The sequence below is a fragment of the Myodes glareolus genome, chromosome 15 (assembly GCF_982192425.1).
Source record: "Myodes glareolus chromosome 15, mMyoGla1.1, whole genome shotgun sequence".
Taxonomy (NCBI): domain Eukaryota; kingdom Metazoa; phylum Chordata; class Mammalia; order Rodentia; family Cricetidae; genus Myodes; species Myodes glareolus.
This window is the reverse complement of record NC_142040.1, coordinates 25,692,170-25,710,652: the sequence shown is the minus strand read 5'-3', so window position 1 is coordinate 25,710,652 and position 18,483 is coordinate 25,692,170. Positions and strand designations below refer to the sequence as shown.

General features: G+C 42.6%; 1 protein-coding gene across 1 annotated transcript in view; it reads left to right on the top strand.

Moving 5' to 3' along the window:
- Utp15 (UTP15 small subunit processome component) overlaps positions 1 to 18,483 on the top strand; it is a 21,788-nt gene extending 3,305 nt beyond the window's left edge. Inside the window, exons 4-14 of the mRNA XM_048441532.3 lie at positions 1,359 to 1,451; positions 1,542 to 1,726; positions 3,011 to 3,189; positions 3,768 to 3,893; positions 6,042 to 6,177; positions 8,019 to 8,103; positions 8,882 to 9,028; positions 10,364 to 10,465; positions 11,475 to 11,608; positions 12,018 to 12,076; positions 15,338 to 18,483. Of these exons, the coding sequence (XP_048297489.3) occupies positions 1,359 to 1,451; positions 1,542 to 1,726; positions 3,011 to 3,189; positions 3,768 to 3,893; positions 6,042 to 6,177; positions 8,019 to 8,103; positions 8,882 to 9,028; positions 10,364 to 10,465; positions 11,475 to 11,608; positions 12,018 to 12,076; positions 15,338 to 15,588 (1,497 nt within the window). The 3' untranslated portion in view covers positions 15,589 to 18,483. The remainder of the gene's footprint in view (positions 1 to 1,358; positions 1,452 to 1,541; positions 1,727 to 3,010; positions 3,190 to 3,767; positions 3,894 to 6,041; positions 6,178 to 8,018; positions 8,104 to 8,881; positions 9,029 to 10,363; positions 10,466 to 11,474; positions 11,609 to 12,017; positions 12,077 to 15,337) is intronic.

Below are 18,483 nucleotides of genomic sequence, written 5' to 3'. Positions count from 1 at the left end.
GTTATCAATTTTTTCTTAGTTTTTCATGTAAAAGTCTATACCACTTAATTATATTAACCATGAAGATACTTAACACAGGACATGTGTGTAATGGCAAATGAAACTCTAGGCCTTCCTGCTTTTTCTTACTCTGAAGTTACCTTCTCTGTACTTTGTAATAAGACTTGGAATGTTTTTTGTTTAGTTTTGTTTAAATTGAGAACCTAGAAAACTAGAAAAAGTTTAGAACTAGGAGGTTTGTGAAAAATGAATATAATCTAATAATAAAAATATAAAGAGACTGAGCCTTACTCACAGACTAAAAAAGCTGTAGCTCGGTTAGTAGAATGCTTGCCTGGCATGCGTGAAGCCCTGGGTTCAACCTCCATCCTTGCACAAACCTATTTAGTGGTCCATGCCTGTAATCCCAGCACTTGAGAGGTGGAGGCAGGATGCTAAGTTCAGAGTCATCCTTAGTTACTCAGGGAGGTAGAGGGTAGTCTCAGCTACATGAAATCAAGAGCACTTGCTGCCTTTGCAGAGGACCTGGGTTCAGTTCCCAGCACATTGGGCAGCTTATTGTTGCCTTTAACTCCAGTTCCAGGGGATTTAGTATCTTTTTCCAACCTCAGCAGGCATTTCACACATTTAGACGAGCAGATATACATGTACACATAGATACAAATAAAATTTAAAAACCCACAAGATAAAACCAAATAAGATAACAGTTTAGATACTGTTGATTCTTTTATATTGACATAGAAAAAAATTGGAGGAGGGAATTAACAGTAGCTGTTATGATTTTATAAAAACATTGTTTTTGCTTTGTACTCATGTCTTAAAGCATAGCATACTTTCAAAAGTTTACTAAGACATGTAAAAATATTTATTGATTTATCCAATGGGCGTGGACTGACTCTGTAAATTATGGTGTATCTTTATAAAAATGGATGGTAAATTTATTGCTTATATGCAGAGATTGCTAAGGTGGGTTAGTGGGTGCAGAAAGATGTAGATCTGTTTAAATGGTCTGGTCATCTTTTTATTAACTTAGAATCATAGTTGCTAGATACATAGTTGCTTAGCTCTTCTTTCTCTTGGGCATCGGAGTAAAGTCAGCGCTGAGACAGTGGGATGTGGCTCTCCAGCTGCGCTTATCTTCCACAGTGTCAAAGGGATAGTCTGGGATGGGCAGCAGGATGGTTTTTGTTTCACCCTTTCCTGTCTCTTTACCCTTCCTCTTTTCCTCATATTTCTCTAAACTCAACCCACTAATTGGTACTAAGAACAAAAGGAAACGATCTGAAGGATAAATAGCGTAATTCTTAAGTGTGGCTCGCATTTTTAACTCTGCCAATACTCTCTTGTTTTTCATTAAGACTCCTGTTCAGATTAAGGAATTTGGTGCAGTGTCCAAAGTGCACTTTTCTCCTCAGCCTCCATATAACTACGCAGTCACAGCTTCTTCGAGAGTAAGTACAACAGTGAGCATCTTTGTTCTTGGTGTAGGATGTACTGCTGAGCTCGGGCCATCTAGTGAAGTGCTGCTTTTTGTCTTACAGATCCACATTTATGGCCGGTACTCTCAGGAACCCATAAAAACCTTTTCCCGCTTTAAGGACACAGCATACTGTGCTACTTTTCGACAGGATGGCCAATTGCTCGTCGCTGGCAGTGAAGATGGCATCGTTCAACTTTTTGATATCAGTGGGAGGGCTCCCCTCAGGCAGTTTGAAGGCCATACGAAGTAAGAGCCAGTTTGATGTGTTTTTATTTTCATTTGTTCTTCTCCTGAGCGCTCTGCCCCGTGCTTTTGATAAACACATTGGCTGTGCGAAGATTATGGTAGGTACTTTGTTTCCTGTTTTCCCAGAGAAAGAACTTAACCTGCGGTCTGCCTCGGTTCCTAGAGCTTGTGACTGCTCTAGGGCTGTGTGTCTTTAGAAAGTGCTCTTGTCCAGGAGGTTCAGTTGGCCCTGTGGCCAGCTGGAGCTGGGAACCACTGGTCTAACAGCTGCCCTCCAGCTCTAGTGATCCTGTCGGCTCGGCTGGCTCAGGCCCTCTCAGCTGAAGTCATGCTGCCTTGGTTTTGTTTTCTTTGATTTCTGGTATTTGCCCCTTGATAAATTCAGGTTACTGACTTTTGTTTCAGGATCACTAGAGTCATTGCTGAAATCTGCTATTGATTTAAACTATCGAAGTGTTTCTTTTTATTTTCTTTTTTAAACTGCAAACTGTCAGGTTGTTTGGACCCATCATTGAAAAACACTCAAAACAGAAACTCTTCCTAGCTAGTCTTTCTCAAGTCTTTTCAAAGAGCTCTTTGTTATGTTTTAAAAAGTGCACCTGTGCAGAGCTGGAGAGGTGGCACAGTGGCTAAAGCCTCGCTGCTCTTGCAGAGGTTCAATTTCCAGCCCCCACATGGTGGCTCACAACGGTCTATAAGCCCAGTCCCAGGACATCTGAGGGCACCAGGCATGCGTGTAGAGCACAGACACCCATGCAGATAAAACATACTATAAAATTAGTAAAAAAAATAAAAACTTTTAAAAATTGCCTTTGTTGCAGCATTTAGAACCCTGTTTCACCAATGACTGTATTCTCTTATGTAATATTCTTGTTAACCTTGTTAGTAGTAACATGGTATTACACTTTGGAACATCACATTACATTTACATACAAACACCTATTTTACTCTTATTTTTTCTTCTATAAATCTTTTCTATTTTCTGAAATTAAGTGTTTACTTACTTCTTGTGTGTGTTTGGATGTGCATATGCCTCAGGGGGTCAGAGGACACATTCAGGAGTTGTTCTCTCCTTTTATCATGGTGCTCCCAGAGACAGAGCTCAGGCCATCAAACTTGGCAGCAAGGCCTTGACCCAGGGAGCATCTTGCTGGCCTTGGGACTCTTTGCTTGTTTCCTTTGTTTTTTTTTTTTTTTAAACCTAGGAAGGAACATTTTATGTTAGAAGATGCAAGCAGCAGAGTTCTTCCCTTTTCTGTAATCTGTTAACTTTTGATCTTTCAGAGCAGTTCATACGGTAGATTTTACAGCTGACAAGTATCATGTGGTCTCTGGAGCTGATGATTATACAGTTAAATTATGGGATATTCCAAACTCCAAAGAAATTCTGACATTCAAAGAGCATTCTGATTATGTGAGGTGTGGCTGTGCTAGCAAACTGAACCCAGACCTTTTTGTAACAGGTTAGTAATCGCTTCTACTTTATTGCTGTAGATTCTTTAGGGTGGAGGGATTTACATTTTCTTTAATAGATGGCGGTCAGTGGTAGAGCACTTGCCTAGTATACATGAGACCCTAGGTTCAATTCTCAGCACCATAAAAAAATATTTGTGGTTTTGAATAAAGTCAATTCTTTTTGTTTTCTTTTTATTCTCTTGATAGTGGGTTTTGTTCCCTCTAAATGCATTTGAGAATACCTTCAGCTGCTTGACAGCATCTTAGGTGACGGGTTGTAGTGGGCTCACGGTATAGAGCCCCAGCAGCTGCAGCAGTGTGGCTGGAGCCCGGTTTGTGCGGCTTTGTACAGATTCTCAGATGGTGACATGGTGACAGGAGGCGGGTTCTGTGGAGCAGCACATACTGCTGTGTGATTAGAAACGGTAGGAGCAGGCTTGGAAGTACTCACTTTATGAATTTTGTGTGCATTTTCAAGAAATCTCATATAATGTTTTTCTCCTTTTAGTTTTAGTATGTGGATAGACAAACTTTTTATATTGTTATAAAGAGCAAAATTCACATAATACAAACATTTACATTTCAGGGTCATATGATCACACTGTGAAGATGTTTGATGCCCGGACAAATAAAAATGTTCTCTGTGTCGAGCACGGGCAGCCAGTGGAGAGTGTCCTGCTTTTCCCCTCTGGAGGTCTTCTGGTGTCTTCAGGTATCATTTCTCAAAATAGCTTTCACCACTGTTGTTTAGATTAGATATTTCTTTTTGAGTTTTCATTTGTAGATTGTTGGTGTTTCTTGAATTTCATGTCTCAGTATTTGTTCAGCTGACAAGTGGGAGGGGCCAGAAACGGTCATTTCCTGTGTCCGATCTGCACTGGCCCTGTGCTGTTGTTTAATGCTAGACAGTCCTCCCGGGTAGGTAGCATCCTATTTTATAATTAAGGAAATAATGCCGAGTGGTGGCGCATGCCTTTAATCCCAGCAGTTGGGAGGCAGAGGCAGGTGGATTTCTGTGAGTTCAAGGACAGCTTGGTCTACAGAGTGAGTTTCAGGATAGGCTCCAAAGCTACAGAGAAACCCTGTCTCAAAAAACAAAAACAAAACAGAAAGAAATAATTAAGGAAATAATGAAAGCATCAGCTAATTTATCCAAGGCAGCATGGTAAGTGGCAGGCCCTAAGTCCTGGGGCATGAGAATTTACTAGGTACTATGTGTGTCCCGTCTGAGCACGCGAGTCTGCTCTCTGTCCCTGCTGTTACTCCAGCTAAGAAAGCTGCATAGCTTTGGCCGCCTTCCCTGGGTCTGGAGTCGTGCTGATCTCCTTTCCTGTAACTCTGCAAACAGCACACATGCTGGAGAGGACAGATGTACAGTGAAATAGGCCGAGCTTGATGCTTTTCTGACAGAGTGGAGTTGGCCAGGTTTTGATGTGTTTACTAAAGTGAATTTTTATATAGTGGGGGAAGTAGTTTGACCTTTTCATTTGTCAGTAAAGCAGAACTGTTGATATCTGAGAATGTATTTACCTGCACTTTGTAGCTTCATATTTCTTTTTTAAAATCTGTTTTATACATATTTTCATACTTGTTTGACTTAAAACTTTTTTTTTTTTAATGTCATTGTCAGACGTGATTCTTTCTTGTTTTGAGAAGTGGAAACAAAATCAAGTTGAATGGGGAGGGTGGAAACCTGTGCCACCAGCTATGTCTTGGGCAGCCCCTTACCACCCTGGCGTCCTGAGGAGGAGGAGCTGTATTAGAGGAGGATTGCACACTGTGCTCCTCATAAGCTGCCACATGCAGACGGGAAGGTGGGCATTGAGTTGAGCATTGGCCCAGTGCCTCGACTAGGACTAGGGTAGATGAGAGCAATATTCTCCTCTACACACTCCATTTCCACTGTCTCCTATTAGACTTTTACTTGATGGTTTTTGTTTTTTGTTTCTTCTTCTTTTCTTTCTTTCTTTTTTTTTTTTTTTTGAGGCAAGGCTTCTCTGTGTAGCCATGGCTGTTCTCGAACTCTCAGAGATTCACCTGTCTCTGTCTCCCTATTGCTGGGATTAAAGGCATGCGCCACCACCACCCTGCTATACTTGGTGTTTTATTGAAAGTATTTACAACTTATTTTATGTGTATGTCTGTGTACCACATCACTCAGTGTCCTTGAAGTTCAGAAGAGGGTGTCACATACAACTGGATTTATGGATGGTTGTAAGCTAGCATGTGGTTGTTGGGAACTGAACCCAGGTCCTCTGAAAGAGCAGCAAGTGCTCTTAACTGCTGAGCCATCTCTCCAGCTTCTAAAAATATATTTTTTAAATCATAAGATTAAGTTACCTTTTATTACCTTTTTTGATTCTTTGAGTAAATTACTGAGTCTTTGTGGGGGTTTATAAAATTTTTAGGAAGTAGTATCTATATTATTGATTTCCATGTCTGTACAGTAGTCCTTAAATTTTTTTTAGTGTGTATGTGTGTGTGTGTGTACATGTGTGCATATGTACATATATGCATGAGTGGTGTTCAAAGGACAACTTCGATGAGCCACCTGTCTTCCTACCGTGTGGGTCCCAGGGATCAGGCTTGGTGGGAAGGGCCTTTACCCCTGAACCATCTCACAGGCCCAGCATTCTCCTCAGCAAGCTTCCTGTACTTTACTTGGAATATTTTCAGTTCCCTATTTGTTCTGCTGGACCTGAGATAAGCAGTAACTCAGCCATGCTAACGCTTCTGTGAGGAGGGATTCCTACCACACACCACTCCAGAAGCTTTGCCTAGCTCAGGGAGGTGCTTCTCAGAGCTCCATCATTCTTAGCACGTAGTCAGACTGTCACACAGCGGTTACTTCTTTCCGCAGGCGGTCGTTATGTCAAAGTCTGGGACATGTTAAAAGGAGGACAGTTGCTCGTGTCCTTGAAGAATCATCATAAGACTGTGACATGTTTGTGTCTGAGCAGCTCTGGACAGAGGTTGCTCTCCGGCTCACTGGACAGGTAGCATTCTAGTTTTCTTGTGTGTCATTGTTAGCACTTACTGCTTGAGAAATTGAGTTATTTTTAGCAGTATTTGTGGTTAAAAAAATGTTCTGATGGTTGAAATAGTTTCATCTTTTATTTACATATAACTTCTTGTATTTCCCCAGAAATAAATTATCTCATGCTTTAGCTTATACACTAGAACAATATTGCTTACCCACTTGAACACTGATCTTTTGAAATAGCTTATTTTCCTATAGTTTCTTTTAAAGTCATTTTATATATACATATGTATTTTGAAATTTTTATTCTGAGGTTATATTTCATTCTGGGTTACATTCTTTAAAGCATAATACTGCAGCTGGGAGTAGTGACCCATGCCTTTAATCCCAGCTTTTGGGAAGCAGAGACAGGTGGATCAGTATGAGTTCAAGGCCAACATGGTCTATATGGTGAGTTCCAGGACAGTTAGGGCTACAGAGAGACCCTGCCTCAAAATCAAAACAAAATTTCAAACGTCCTGTGATTATTTCTATGCATTAATGTGGTGTGAGTACTATGATTTTAAATAGAACCTAGCTTGTGCAAGGCCCTTCATTCTGTCCCTAGCCCTAAAAAGTCATCTAAATAGTCAATTTGAGTATTCTACTTTTGATGTTCTAAAATTGTTGTTGAACAAACTCATAATGCAGACTGCATATGTAAGTTTAAATGCTTTAGTAGCCACATTAAAAGAAGTTAAAAAAAAAGTCAGGCATCGTGGTGCATGCGTTTAATCCCAGTATTCGGGAGGCAGAGGCAGGTGGATCTCTTTGAGTTCGAGCAGAGCGAGTTCCAGGACAGCTAGCCAGGCTACACAGAGAAACGCTGTCTCGAAAACAAAACAATGAATGTGCACAGTAAGCCACAAGGTAGGGTTTCAAGGCCAGCACAGCCCTTCCCTGCACAGCAATAACATTGCATGTCTTACAAAAATTTCTTTTACTAACATATTTTATATAGTCCGTTATCTAATGTAAAAGTAAAATGCATAATATATGAACTGTCTTTCAACATGTAATCAGTTTACTTAGTAGGATGCTAGAAGTGAATTTTGTCTCTAAAATATACACCATAGTATAATATTATCTAAACATTTCTGTGGTTTTAAAACTTACCTCCTTTTCTGTAGCTACATGTCGGGTGCAGTACCACCTGTGGCTGGTACTGACAGGCTGTAGGGTTTCCTTTTTTACTGTTAGTCGTTTTGTCTCCAGGCTGCCACTTCTTCCCTGCGGTTAGGAAAAGTCTTGCAGTGTTACTGCTGTGCAGGGGAGGGGGCCAGGGGTGCAGCTTCTGTACCAGCAGAGGGCTGTGCTGGCCCTGGAAGCCTGCCTTGTGGCTTACTGTGCAAATTCATTCATCCTTTGTTTTATTCCTGTGGCTTATCTTCAGGTGACATTGACTTATGGTCTGTCTTTTGGTTTCTTTTATAAACTCCTAGTTAGTTTTTACTCAAACCTGGCTACTGATAGAATATAGTTAGCTTTTCAAGGAACTTGGTGATGAAGTACTTTGCAATTAGTATTACATCAGTATTTTTCTGGACTGTGTAAATTTTATTTTATTATTTATTCATTTATTTATTTTTCAATGCAGGGTTTCTCTGTAGCCCTAGGTATCCTGGAACTAGCTCTGTAGACCTGGGTGGCCTTGAACTTACAGAGATCCTCCTGCTTCTGCCTCCCATGTGCTGGGATTAACAGCAAGCATCCAGTTTGACTGTGTAAATTTTCATATTTATATAGTTTGCTATAAACAGAAACTTGGTGTTTTCACTCATTTCTGAGGTACTTGACAAAACTTTTCTTTCTCACCAGGAAAGTCAAGGTCTACAGCACGACTTCCTACAAGGTCGTCCACAGCTATGACTACACGGCTTCCATCTTGAGTCTGGCACTTTCTGTACGTACTTTCAGCTCTTCTCGCGTTGTTCCACACTGTGCCCATGAAGTAAAAGTGGAGTGGGATCTTTGGGGTTACCTTTGGATTTAATAAAGCACATTAGTTGCTTGAGTCAAGACAGTTGCTAGGATGTGATGTTTTCTGATAACTGTGAATTCCCACGTGGTGGCACTGACTGCTGTCATGGTAACACCGAGGCTGGACTAGGATGTTGTTAACTCTTCCTTCAACAAACTCAAGGTGTTACAGAGCCCAGGAATGGCAGGTTGGCCCCAGAAAAGGCAGAGAGGGCAGGGGCAGCTGAGTGAGCACTGTGCTTTCTGGAATGTTCACTGTTAGGTTTCATGAGGAGCCACATTTGGGCCAGAAGATACCTGAAATGTTATATGGGAAGTCCAAGCTGGAGAGGAAAAGTAAAGAGAAGCTCTTGTGGGGAGTCAGCTTATGAGAGCCGTGCCCCTGTGTAGCCCTTTTTCCACTCCGAGTACATAGACACTGGTCAGGAGGTCACCAGCGTCTTATTAGCACGAGCAGCCGACGCCAGCACTCTCTTCCCACACGCTTCACTGGCAGTGCTGTAGGGGTGAGAAGGTCCGTCCTGACGGTGGACCTGGAGAAAAGTGGTTTTCCTAGAACATTGTGGGTAGATCGTAGTTAGGAGTGTCTGCATTGACTGGAACTGGGTAAGAAGTAGCAGACATGGTATAAGTGCTGTTTTGAGTCAAAGGTTCTATAGGATGTTGGTGTAAGATAGACTGATCTCTCTGATCACCGTCAGCATGAAGACGAGACGATAGTTGTGGGGATGACCAATGGGATCCTGAGCGTCAGACACCGGAAGTCAGAGTCAAAGAAGGAGTCGCTCCCGAGAAGGAGGCCTGCATATCGAACTTTTATTAAAGGAAAGATTTACATGAAGCAACAGGTAAGTATGTATTTTTTATTTTTAAAATATTGACATTTCTTAGAAGCGTCAATTTCACCCATTCCTGGAATTTACTGCAAAGTATGATTCATAATACGTACATTTATTTTGCTTCTTTTTCCATCAAAGTTGGTTCCAGATTGCTATAATGCATTATTGAAGAATGATGGGAAGCAGGGATTGCCTACTTAATATCCTCAGTCATGAACTAATACAGTGTTTTGCCATCTTCAGAATAGTGTCGGATTTGTCCTGTAAACCGCGTGTGGCTGTAATGTCTCCCTAGGACTGGAGAGGGACTTAGTGTAAAGTTCGGTGGCCCAGGAGGTCACCAGAGCTGTGACTAGCTAGATCCGAGTCTCCAACTTGTTTTCTCCTCTTTATATGCAGCCATACTGCCTGCTTATTCATCTTTTTTTTTTTTTTGAGTAAGTTTGCTCAGAATAGAACCACTTACATATATATATAAGCTAAACATCATAAGAGCACATTAACATGGCAAAGTATATCATTTGGATTATGATTATGATTATTACTATTATTATTACACAGGAACATTATTTGTTGTGTATTGTAAAAACAGCCTGACTTTAAAATGTTTCACTTTATTGTGAAAACATTTATTTTTATTTATATATATATATTTTTTACTTTTATTATTTGTGGATTTCCCATCATACACTCTGATCCTACTTACCTCCCTATCCCCTGCTCTTGCAACCTCCCCCAAAACAAAGCCAAATTTAAAAGAAAACCAAACCAAACAAAAACAAAAAAGGGAGAATCTTGTCATGGAAATTGTAGTGTGGCCATTTGAGACACACAGTTTACTGTTTAGTCTGTTTATCTTTACTTGCAAGTGTTCATTGCCATGAGTCATTGATGTGGCTTGAGGCCTCTGGTTTCTGCTACACTATCATTAATGGGCTGTCTTTGGGACTCCTCTTGGATATCTTGTTGTCCTGTGTCATGGAGATTCTGCTGTTTTAGATCTGTAGTTTCATCCCCTTCACATGCTCCAACAGTTTATAGATTTGGTGGATGCTGGGGTGGGCCAACTCATAGGCCTGGTAGGCCTGGATGGTAGCTGGGTTGGTCAGCTCGCTGGCTTTGCCTCGTTGTCTCAACCCGGATGAGCTCTTCGGCACTGCCTTGGCTAGCTCACCCAATGCAGCCTACAGCAAGGAGCTGTAGCAAGCTCTCCTGCTCTTGGGCCCTCAGATCTGGGTCCCCCTCACTCATATCGCCAGGGCCAACTCTGATGGAAAACATTTATTTTAATGGAACTGTATAGATAGTAATTTTCTTACTCTGTAAATTTGCTTTTTCATTCAGGATGACATCATGATCAACAGGCCAGCAAAGAAGCACCTAGAATGTTATGACAGGGACCTGAAAAGTTTCCGAATATCAAAGGCACTTGACAGAGTCCTTGAGGTAAGTGAGAAACATTTTCCTTTCACTTAACTAGATTTTAATTTTGTTTGTGTATTTGTGGCAGGGTCATGTATATGCATGTGGGAAGGCCAGAGATCAATGCTGGGTGTTTGCCTCAATTGTTGTCCATCTTATTGAGACCATATGTGTCTTAGTTTGCTTCCTTTGCTGTGTCAAGACCGTGACCAAAGCAGCCTGGGCAGGAAAAGAGTTTGCAGTCCATTAGGAGGTTTAGAAGTCAGGACAGCATCTCAAGGCAGAGAGATCTGGAAGCCATAGCTGAAGTGAGACCATGGAGAAGCACTGCTTACTGGCTTGTTCCTCGTGACTTGCTCAGCCTGCTTTGTTGAACAACCCAGAACCACCTGCCAGGGGTGACACCACCACAGTGAGCTGGGCACCCACATCAAGAAAATACTCCCATAGTCTTGTCTACAGGCCAATGTAATGGAGGCATTTTTCAATTGATGTTCTCTTCCCAGATGACCCTGGCTTATGTCAGGTGATAAAAAGTCTATCCCAGCATTGAGACCATTGGTGTACGCTGCCATGCTTAGCTAGTGAGGAGCTCTTGAAGAATCATTCTAGCTGAGTGGTGGTGGCGCATGCCTTTAATCCCAGCACTCAGGATCCAGAGGCAGGCGGATCTCTAGTTCAAGGCCAGCCTGGTCTATAGAGTGAGTTCCAGGACAGCCAAGACTATACAGAGAAACCCTGTCTCAAATAAAACAAAACAAAATTAGTCTCTGGTATTATGGCTCTTGCCTAGCACTTGGGAGGCTGAGGTAGGCAAATAACATGTTTGAGGTCAAGCTGGGCTAAAGGCCTGCTGTGGCTTGTAAAGTGAGACCCTGTCAGAAAGAAAGGGAAAGGACGTGGGGGAGCCATCTTGGTGATGGGTTTGATTTGCCATGACTTGGGATGGTGAAGATAAGCTTGGTAGTTTAGTGCAGGGTAGTGATCTTTCTCGTCTGTCTTTTTGACTGTACTGACTCTAAATATTTTCTAGCCTAATTGTGTAATAAAGACGCCTGAGGTTACAGTTTCCATCATAAAGGAATTGAATCGGAGAGGAGTCCTTGCCAATGCTCTTGCAGGTCGGGATGAGAAGGAGATTACCCGGGTTCTGAACTTTTTGATAAGGTATGCTTGACTTGGGTTTTGTGGCTGAAGTCCTCCGTTACTACCCAGTGAGAGACACCATGTTTAGTTTGCTCTTTACAGAGAACTGGTGGAGCAATTAAAGTTTGCTTGAGGGATTTTTTTCTTTTTTAATTTATTTATTTTTATTATTAATTACATTTTTTCATTTATTTTACATTCCAACCACAGTTTCTCCTCCTTCCTCTCCTCTTGTTCCCCCCTCCCCCATCCACTCCTCCTCAGTCTCCCATGGGAGTCAACAAAGCATCAAGTTGAGGCAGGACAAGCTCCTCCCCATGCATCAAGACTGGGCGAGGCAACTCAGCATGGGGAACGGGTTCCCAAAAGCCAGCTTGAGCGCCAGGGACAGGCCTAGCAAGATTCATTAATCGAAAGTTTTGCTTTGTAGGAATTTGTCTCAGCCGAGATTTGCCCCTGTTTTGATTCGCGCTGCTGAGATAATCATTGGTGAGTAGTTGTAAGAGAGAGACCTTCCAGCGTGCTTGGGAAAGCCGCGGTGCTGGGCTTGAGAGCTCAGCAGCAGAACATCTGCCAGCATGTCCAGGCTCCTGAGCTTGAGCCTCAGCATTGGAAAAGATTAAAGAACCTGAAACAAAACCTAGGGGTACAGGTACAATTAAAATGTAGTAAGATGTTACAATGGCAGATTTGAATTGGTTGGACTAGGATAATTACCTAATTTAATTTTAAGAAAGTTTTTCCCATGAACATCTGTAATGGTGGTGGATTTGTACATTCTTATATGACTTACATGAATGTGTGTATGGGCAGGTGTGTGCCCCAACTGCTGGCATTAAAGGCATGTGCCACTGTGTATGCACAGCTACGTCTGCATGCTTCAATTGGAGAAGGAAAGCCAGAGTTTGTATTTGGGGTTAGAGCTGAAAGGCGTGTGCTAGTTCCTATAAGATTCTTGTGTTCCCCTATCTCGTCCTTGTTCTTTTCCTCCTTATCCATTCATCTTTGATTTGCTGGTTTATTGGATTGAAAACCTCTGATTCTTTCCTAATCTCTTTTGCTCATCTGTTTTCTCTTGATGTGTATTCTCTCAAGCTCCTGTGATTGTGGCTTTCCTTCAGCGTCGTCTTTACACTGGTTTAGTGGCCATGGTTTTCTCTTCTACCCTCTCCGTCAGTTTTAAAGGTGGCTTCACTGGATGTAATTCTCTTGGTTAGTAGTTATTCCTCTTAGGATTGACATCACTTCCTGTTTTCCTTGCTTTTCTGAGAAGGTCTGATTCTAGTGCTGAGCTCACCTCGGTCTGTGTGGTGTTCTGTTCCATGCTAGCTGTAGTATGACACAGAAGGGCTCTTCTGGGGATGTGTGTTTAGGGTTTGAATGCCCCTGTATTTGGATGTCTGTATCTTTCCCTGGATTTTGAAATTTACTGCTTCAATTTCATTGCCTAGATTCTGTATGCTTCTACAGCAAAGACTCTTGGATTTTTTTCCTTTGTCATGCCCCAAAGTTCTTGAAAGCTCTGAATGTATTTGCTTTGGTTGTTGACAGTGTATATAATGGATGTGATAATTCCTCAACCCACGGTCTCCCATCTTCTCTTGCTTGACTTAATCCAAATGTTTTCCACTGTGATTTGATTTATTGGATCTTTCATATCCAAGGTTTGCATTTGGTTTTTCCTTAGAGTCTCTCTGAGGAATTCCTTGTCAGTGTCTTTGGTCTGACTATTTACTTCCTTCACCTGATGAAGAGTTAGTGCCCTGTGGAGGGCGCACACTGCTCTCTCCGCCTGTCTTCTGTTCTCCGTTGTGACCGCATACCTTGGGATGGACATCGCTGCGGAGTCTGTATGGAGGGAGACCTTTGCTTCACATCTCTGCCCGCTACACACATAAAGACAGCAGCCTGCAGTAGTGGCTGAAAGCCAAACCCATATTTACATGTAGCAAACCACCCGAGAACAACTGTACCCCCAGGAAGGAGGGAAGTGTGAGGCCCGAGGGTGTGATAGGGTTAGCTAGGAATTTAAAGCTCAACCAAGTTAAAAATAAACAGTGGAAGTTAGTGAAAGGAAAGAGAAGCAGCAGGATTAGAGAAAGAAGTACTTAGGATGTAAGTGAGCAACCATAGTGAGGGAGAAGGAAGTGGAGCAGTGTAGTACAGAAGAATGCAGGGCAGCCATCTCTTCCTGCTGAGGAGGTGGAGGGTGGCTGTTGCTGGGCTGAGTTCTGCACGCCTGCGGGCAGCCTCAGTAGTGTGGGTTATGCAGTGTCTACCCCCAGGCCGCCCTCATGAGCTAGGGACCACCAGGCTGGGTACCACTTTACATCAGAGGTACTCTACCAGTACCAGTGTGGGCGTGGGAAACACCACGCAGGGGCTGCGTTTCTGTGTAGTCTGGGGCTCAGAATGTAGACAGCAGTCAGGCCAAGCGGATGTGTGCAGGCGACATCTGCACTACCGCTGAGTAGTGATGCTGAGTGCTCTGGCCGGGCCAGGCCCTGCCGCAGCCCCTTCCTCCCTTGCATTCCCATGCGATTGGTTTGTTATTCTCCCTCTTGCAGCTCTCAGCTGTAGCGAAAAGTAGAGGTACTTCTAGCTCTTCATCGTTTAGTCCTTGTCTCTGGTGTAGTATCTGAGTCACAGCCATTTCCCAAGTCCATATGGATTTTTGTGACAGCTACTGTCTTACCCAGTAGAGTAGAGAGACCTTTGGGGTTTGGAAATGAGAAAATGCAGAGGCTCCTGCCCCCCTGGCTGGAAGAAATTAGTAGTATAAGATGGCTCCTTCCCATGACAAGCGGAAGCAAACTAGGACATGTTTGCCACGTGGGTCACTGCTCTTTTTAGAGGGCCAGGTGTGTGACTGGAGCCCACTGACTCTTTCTCTAGAGGGCCGGTTGTGTGCTGGAGCCCACTGACTGTTTCTCTAGAGGGCCGGTTGTGTGCTGGAGCCCACTGACTGTTTCTCTAGAGGGCCGGTTGTGTGCTGGAGCCCACTGACTGTTTCTCTAGAGGGCTGGTTGTGTGCTGGAGCCCACTGAAGCGGTCTTTTTCTCTCTTGCTGAAAGCCGCAATGAGGAGGATTCATCCTGTGTGCTTCTGGGTCCTTACGCTAGGGTCCTTTGTTTCATTTACAGATCTAAAGTTCAGTGTGTCTGGATTTCCCTTGGTCCTGCCTGGGACTTACTCTGGTGCCCTCATGCCTTTTCATGTGGTCCATTCCTTCTTGCAGCCCTGAACCTAATACTCTGTTTCAGGTTTGCCACATGTCAGCATCCGGGGGCTTCCTCCATCCCTCTCATCTGTTTTTCTGAAACAGGTTCTGTCACTAAACCTGAAGCTCAGTAGAGCTCAGCGGGTGGCTGACCAGCCTCGGGCCTTTCTGTCTCTACCTCCCTGGGGCTGGGTTCCAGTTGTATGCCAGGTGTCCAGCTTCTTCTTGTCTTTTCTATGGGTTCTGGGAATCAAATTCAGATCTTAACTGCTTGCAAAGCAAGCTCTCTCCCCAGCCCCCAGTCATTTAGTTTTTAACATGAAAATGAAAATAAGACCCCATACCCTGTATTTTATATAATTATTTCTTTTCAAATGCATTTAATTAGATGGATTGTTATGCTTCTTATAGATTACAACTTAATTATTAAGAATACTGGTATTCAGTATCTTTAGTATCATACTGTTTCTGAATATTGATTTCCCCTCCAGAAAATGTTTCTAGTTAATGTACTTTCTGTCCCTTTGTAGATATATATCTGCCTGTGATTGGCCAGTCACCAGTGGTTGATAAAAAGTTCATAGTACTTCAAGGACTTGTAGAAAAAGAAATTGATTACCAAAGAGAACTCCTAGAAACCTTGGGGATGATGGACATGCTGTTTGCCACCATGACGAGGAATGACAGCGCCCCTGTGGCGGAGCACGTGCCTGCTGAGCTCCCAGAGGAGAAGACGACAGAGTCCCTCTGTCAGCCTGCTGACGCGGACAAGAGCTCCTGACTGGGAGTTGTTTGACTCTTAATCGCTGAGAAGATGGCATCTTCAAGACATTCAAAGAGATAATTTACAGGAGTTTTATGGAAGAGACTGGATTAATTATAATTAGGAAATAAGTACCTGTTTCAAGACATGGTTTTCCATGTATTACTTTGGTTGATTTTGTGGCGTCTTCTGCTGGAAGATCTTAGGTGTTTTGGTCACAGAGTCTGTCGACCCTGAATGAGTTGATACTGATTTTAATGGAGTCAAACCTTGGTTGCCGTGGGGCAGAGTCCTGCCAAGGGAACAGCACCTTGGTTTTTGTTTTGTTTCTACTTCTAGCCTGGGAAATATCAAGAACTACCAGCAACAGAAGAACCTCTTTCTCTGTACACAGTGCCCCTAAGAATTTTGGTCTCTTTTGCTGTTGTCTTTGAAGGCCTGGGTCACACAAATTCCCAGCTGCTTGTGGGACTGTCCTCCAGGTGTGGCAGATCATAGACCATTACTCCTGGGAGCACAGTTAGGGTGTTGTAGTCCTTGCTTACCTATGAACTACGCTCTCCACGGTGTTGTCTTTAGTCTGCTTATCAGGACAAAGTCCAGAGAAATCTGACTGAACCAATCCATCCTACTGTGCTGCCTTCCCTCCAGCTTCACCTGCCTCAGTCTGTGAGACGGCTATCCTGCCTTCACGGTAACGGCCCGTCAGCCTGTGCGTGTGTTCCGAGTGGGTCTTGTGTGTGTAGCCCTCCAGAACAGTTTTCTTTCCTGTACCTACTCTTCTTTTTCTCTGTTCTTTGTATTGTGAGTCTAAACCTTAAATAGGAGCAGTTTGCTTTGAAAAATTGTGATTTTGAAAGTTCATTGTAAACCTTATTTTTTTTATAAAAAGATTCTTTTCTTCTTCTTGACTTTCTGAGGTGTGTCAATTCCCGATGGCCAGTCAGTGACTTGTGACCAACATACTGGTCCACAGCCATTACTTCCCTCCCTTCCTTCAGCTGTCCTACTTAGGTTAGTATGTGTCTGGTGATGGCATCCTGAGCTGAAGGAGCCCTTGGGGAAAGATTTAGTAATGAGTACTCATAATCTCAGTTTTATAAACTTAGATTCCTTAAAGCAGAAGTGGGGATATGTCTGGAATATTCTGGAGTTTAAGTTCAGCAATAGGGTATATAGTGCCCTGAAACAGTTCTACAGTATGGTGTCTTGTGAGAACCTGGAGTTTGCCTTTTTGAGTAGTTACATTAGTCACAAGTGAGATCTTGTGCTTTAAGGTTGAAAGGGTTGGCTTACTTAAGTACAACCATTTAAGTAAACCTTCCTAAGTGCAGGGCTTGCGCGACAGTTAGGATTCTACCTGAAGCTGCTGTCCCTGTGCAGCTCTGGAGGATTTCCTGGCCATCGCTTCATTCATTCTCGTCACAACTGTTAAGTGTCGAATCATTCTCTTTTAACGTGAATTAATTCAAGTCACTCAGTTCCCCAAGCTTGAGTTCCTTGTCATCCCTGCTCTGGGCTCGCCTGCTGGGGACTCGCGCCCTTTGAGAGTGCTGCAGCTCCTGTGTAATATTTATAGTAATCACAAACCCTTAAAAAGACTAGGAGACATTTCCCACAATCCTTAGTGCAATTATGTTCAGGAGGCTTTGTTTGCTTTGTTTTTTTTTTTTTTGTTTTGTTTTGTTTTTGTTTTTTTTTTTTTGAGACAGGGTTTCTCTGTTTATCCCTGGCTGTCCTGGAACTCACTCTGTCACCAGGCTGGCTTTAAACTCACAGAGATCCATACCTCTGTCTCACAAATGTTAGGATTAAAGGTGTGTGCTACCACACCCAATTTAGGGGTTGCTTTTATATTCATTAAAACTATTACTTGCTATATGAAGTGTTTTAACATAATTGACTTATTTCAATATGTAATGTTGGCCGCAGGAATCAAATGCCTAATGAATTCTTAGACTTGTGCTGCTTAGTTGGGAAATATTTGATGTTTTACCATGGATGCAAAAATAATGAAATGTTGCTGAGAATTCATTTATGTTTAATTTATTATGTTAACTCAGACTTAAACATATGGGAAGGCTTGTTTGTTTTGAGTCAGATTTCTCAAATGCCTGTGCTGTTAAATTACTTAAGGAATCGATGTCAAATGGGATGGTTAGAAACTCTATTGAACTGAAATGAATTCTGCCAACCATTAAAGACTCCCTCGAATGGAATTATTAAAATGGAGTAGTTTTCTCGGTGGGATACTTCCAAGTTAAACATTTTTTTAAAAAAAAGGTTGAATATGCCTAACTCTAATAAATGACCGTTGAATAGTTTTATCTTTGAACAAAGTATCCCTGAGAAACTGAGCCCCATTTGCTGGCAGATATTGTTTTCTGGTCCTATGCCGTCTATTCCTGTAGCCATGGTGCCTGGGCCAGGGTGGGTATATCCGACTCAGGCTGTGTCTACAAATTCAGATTTATAGTGAAATTGTTCTTCTAGATCAGAACAATTTGGTTCTCAACCTGTGGGTCTCATACCCTTTGACAAACTTCTGTCTCAAAAAATATTTACATTATGATTCAGAACAGTAGCAAAATTACAATTACGAATAGTAATGAAATCATTTTCTGATTGGAGTCACCATGAGGAACTGTATCAAAGGACTGCAACATTAGGAAGGTTGAGAACCACTGCTCTAGGGGGATGTGGGAGGCTGGGAATGCTGTGTTGGGGTCTTCAGCAGAGAAAACCCTTTCCAGAATGCATCTTACATGCAGAGAAAATAAAGTCAATGACTGTCCCGCCTCACCAGATAGAAGTGCTTACTTCCTGCCGACTTTCTCTCCCCTTCATCTTATCAGTACTTCTTCCTTCTTCATGAAGTTCCTTTGGAACTCTCAATAAATTTATTTTTCTTAC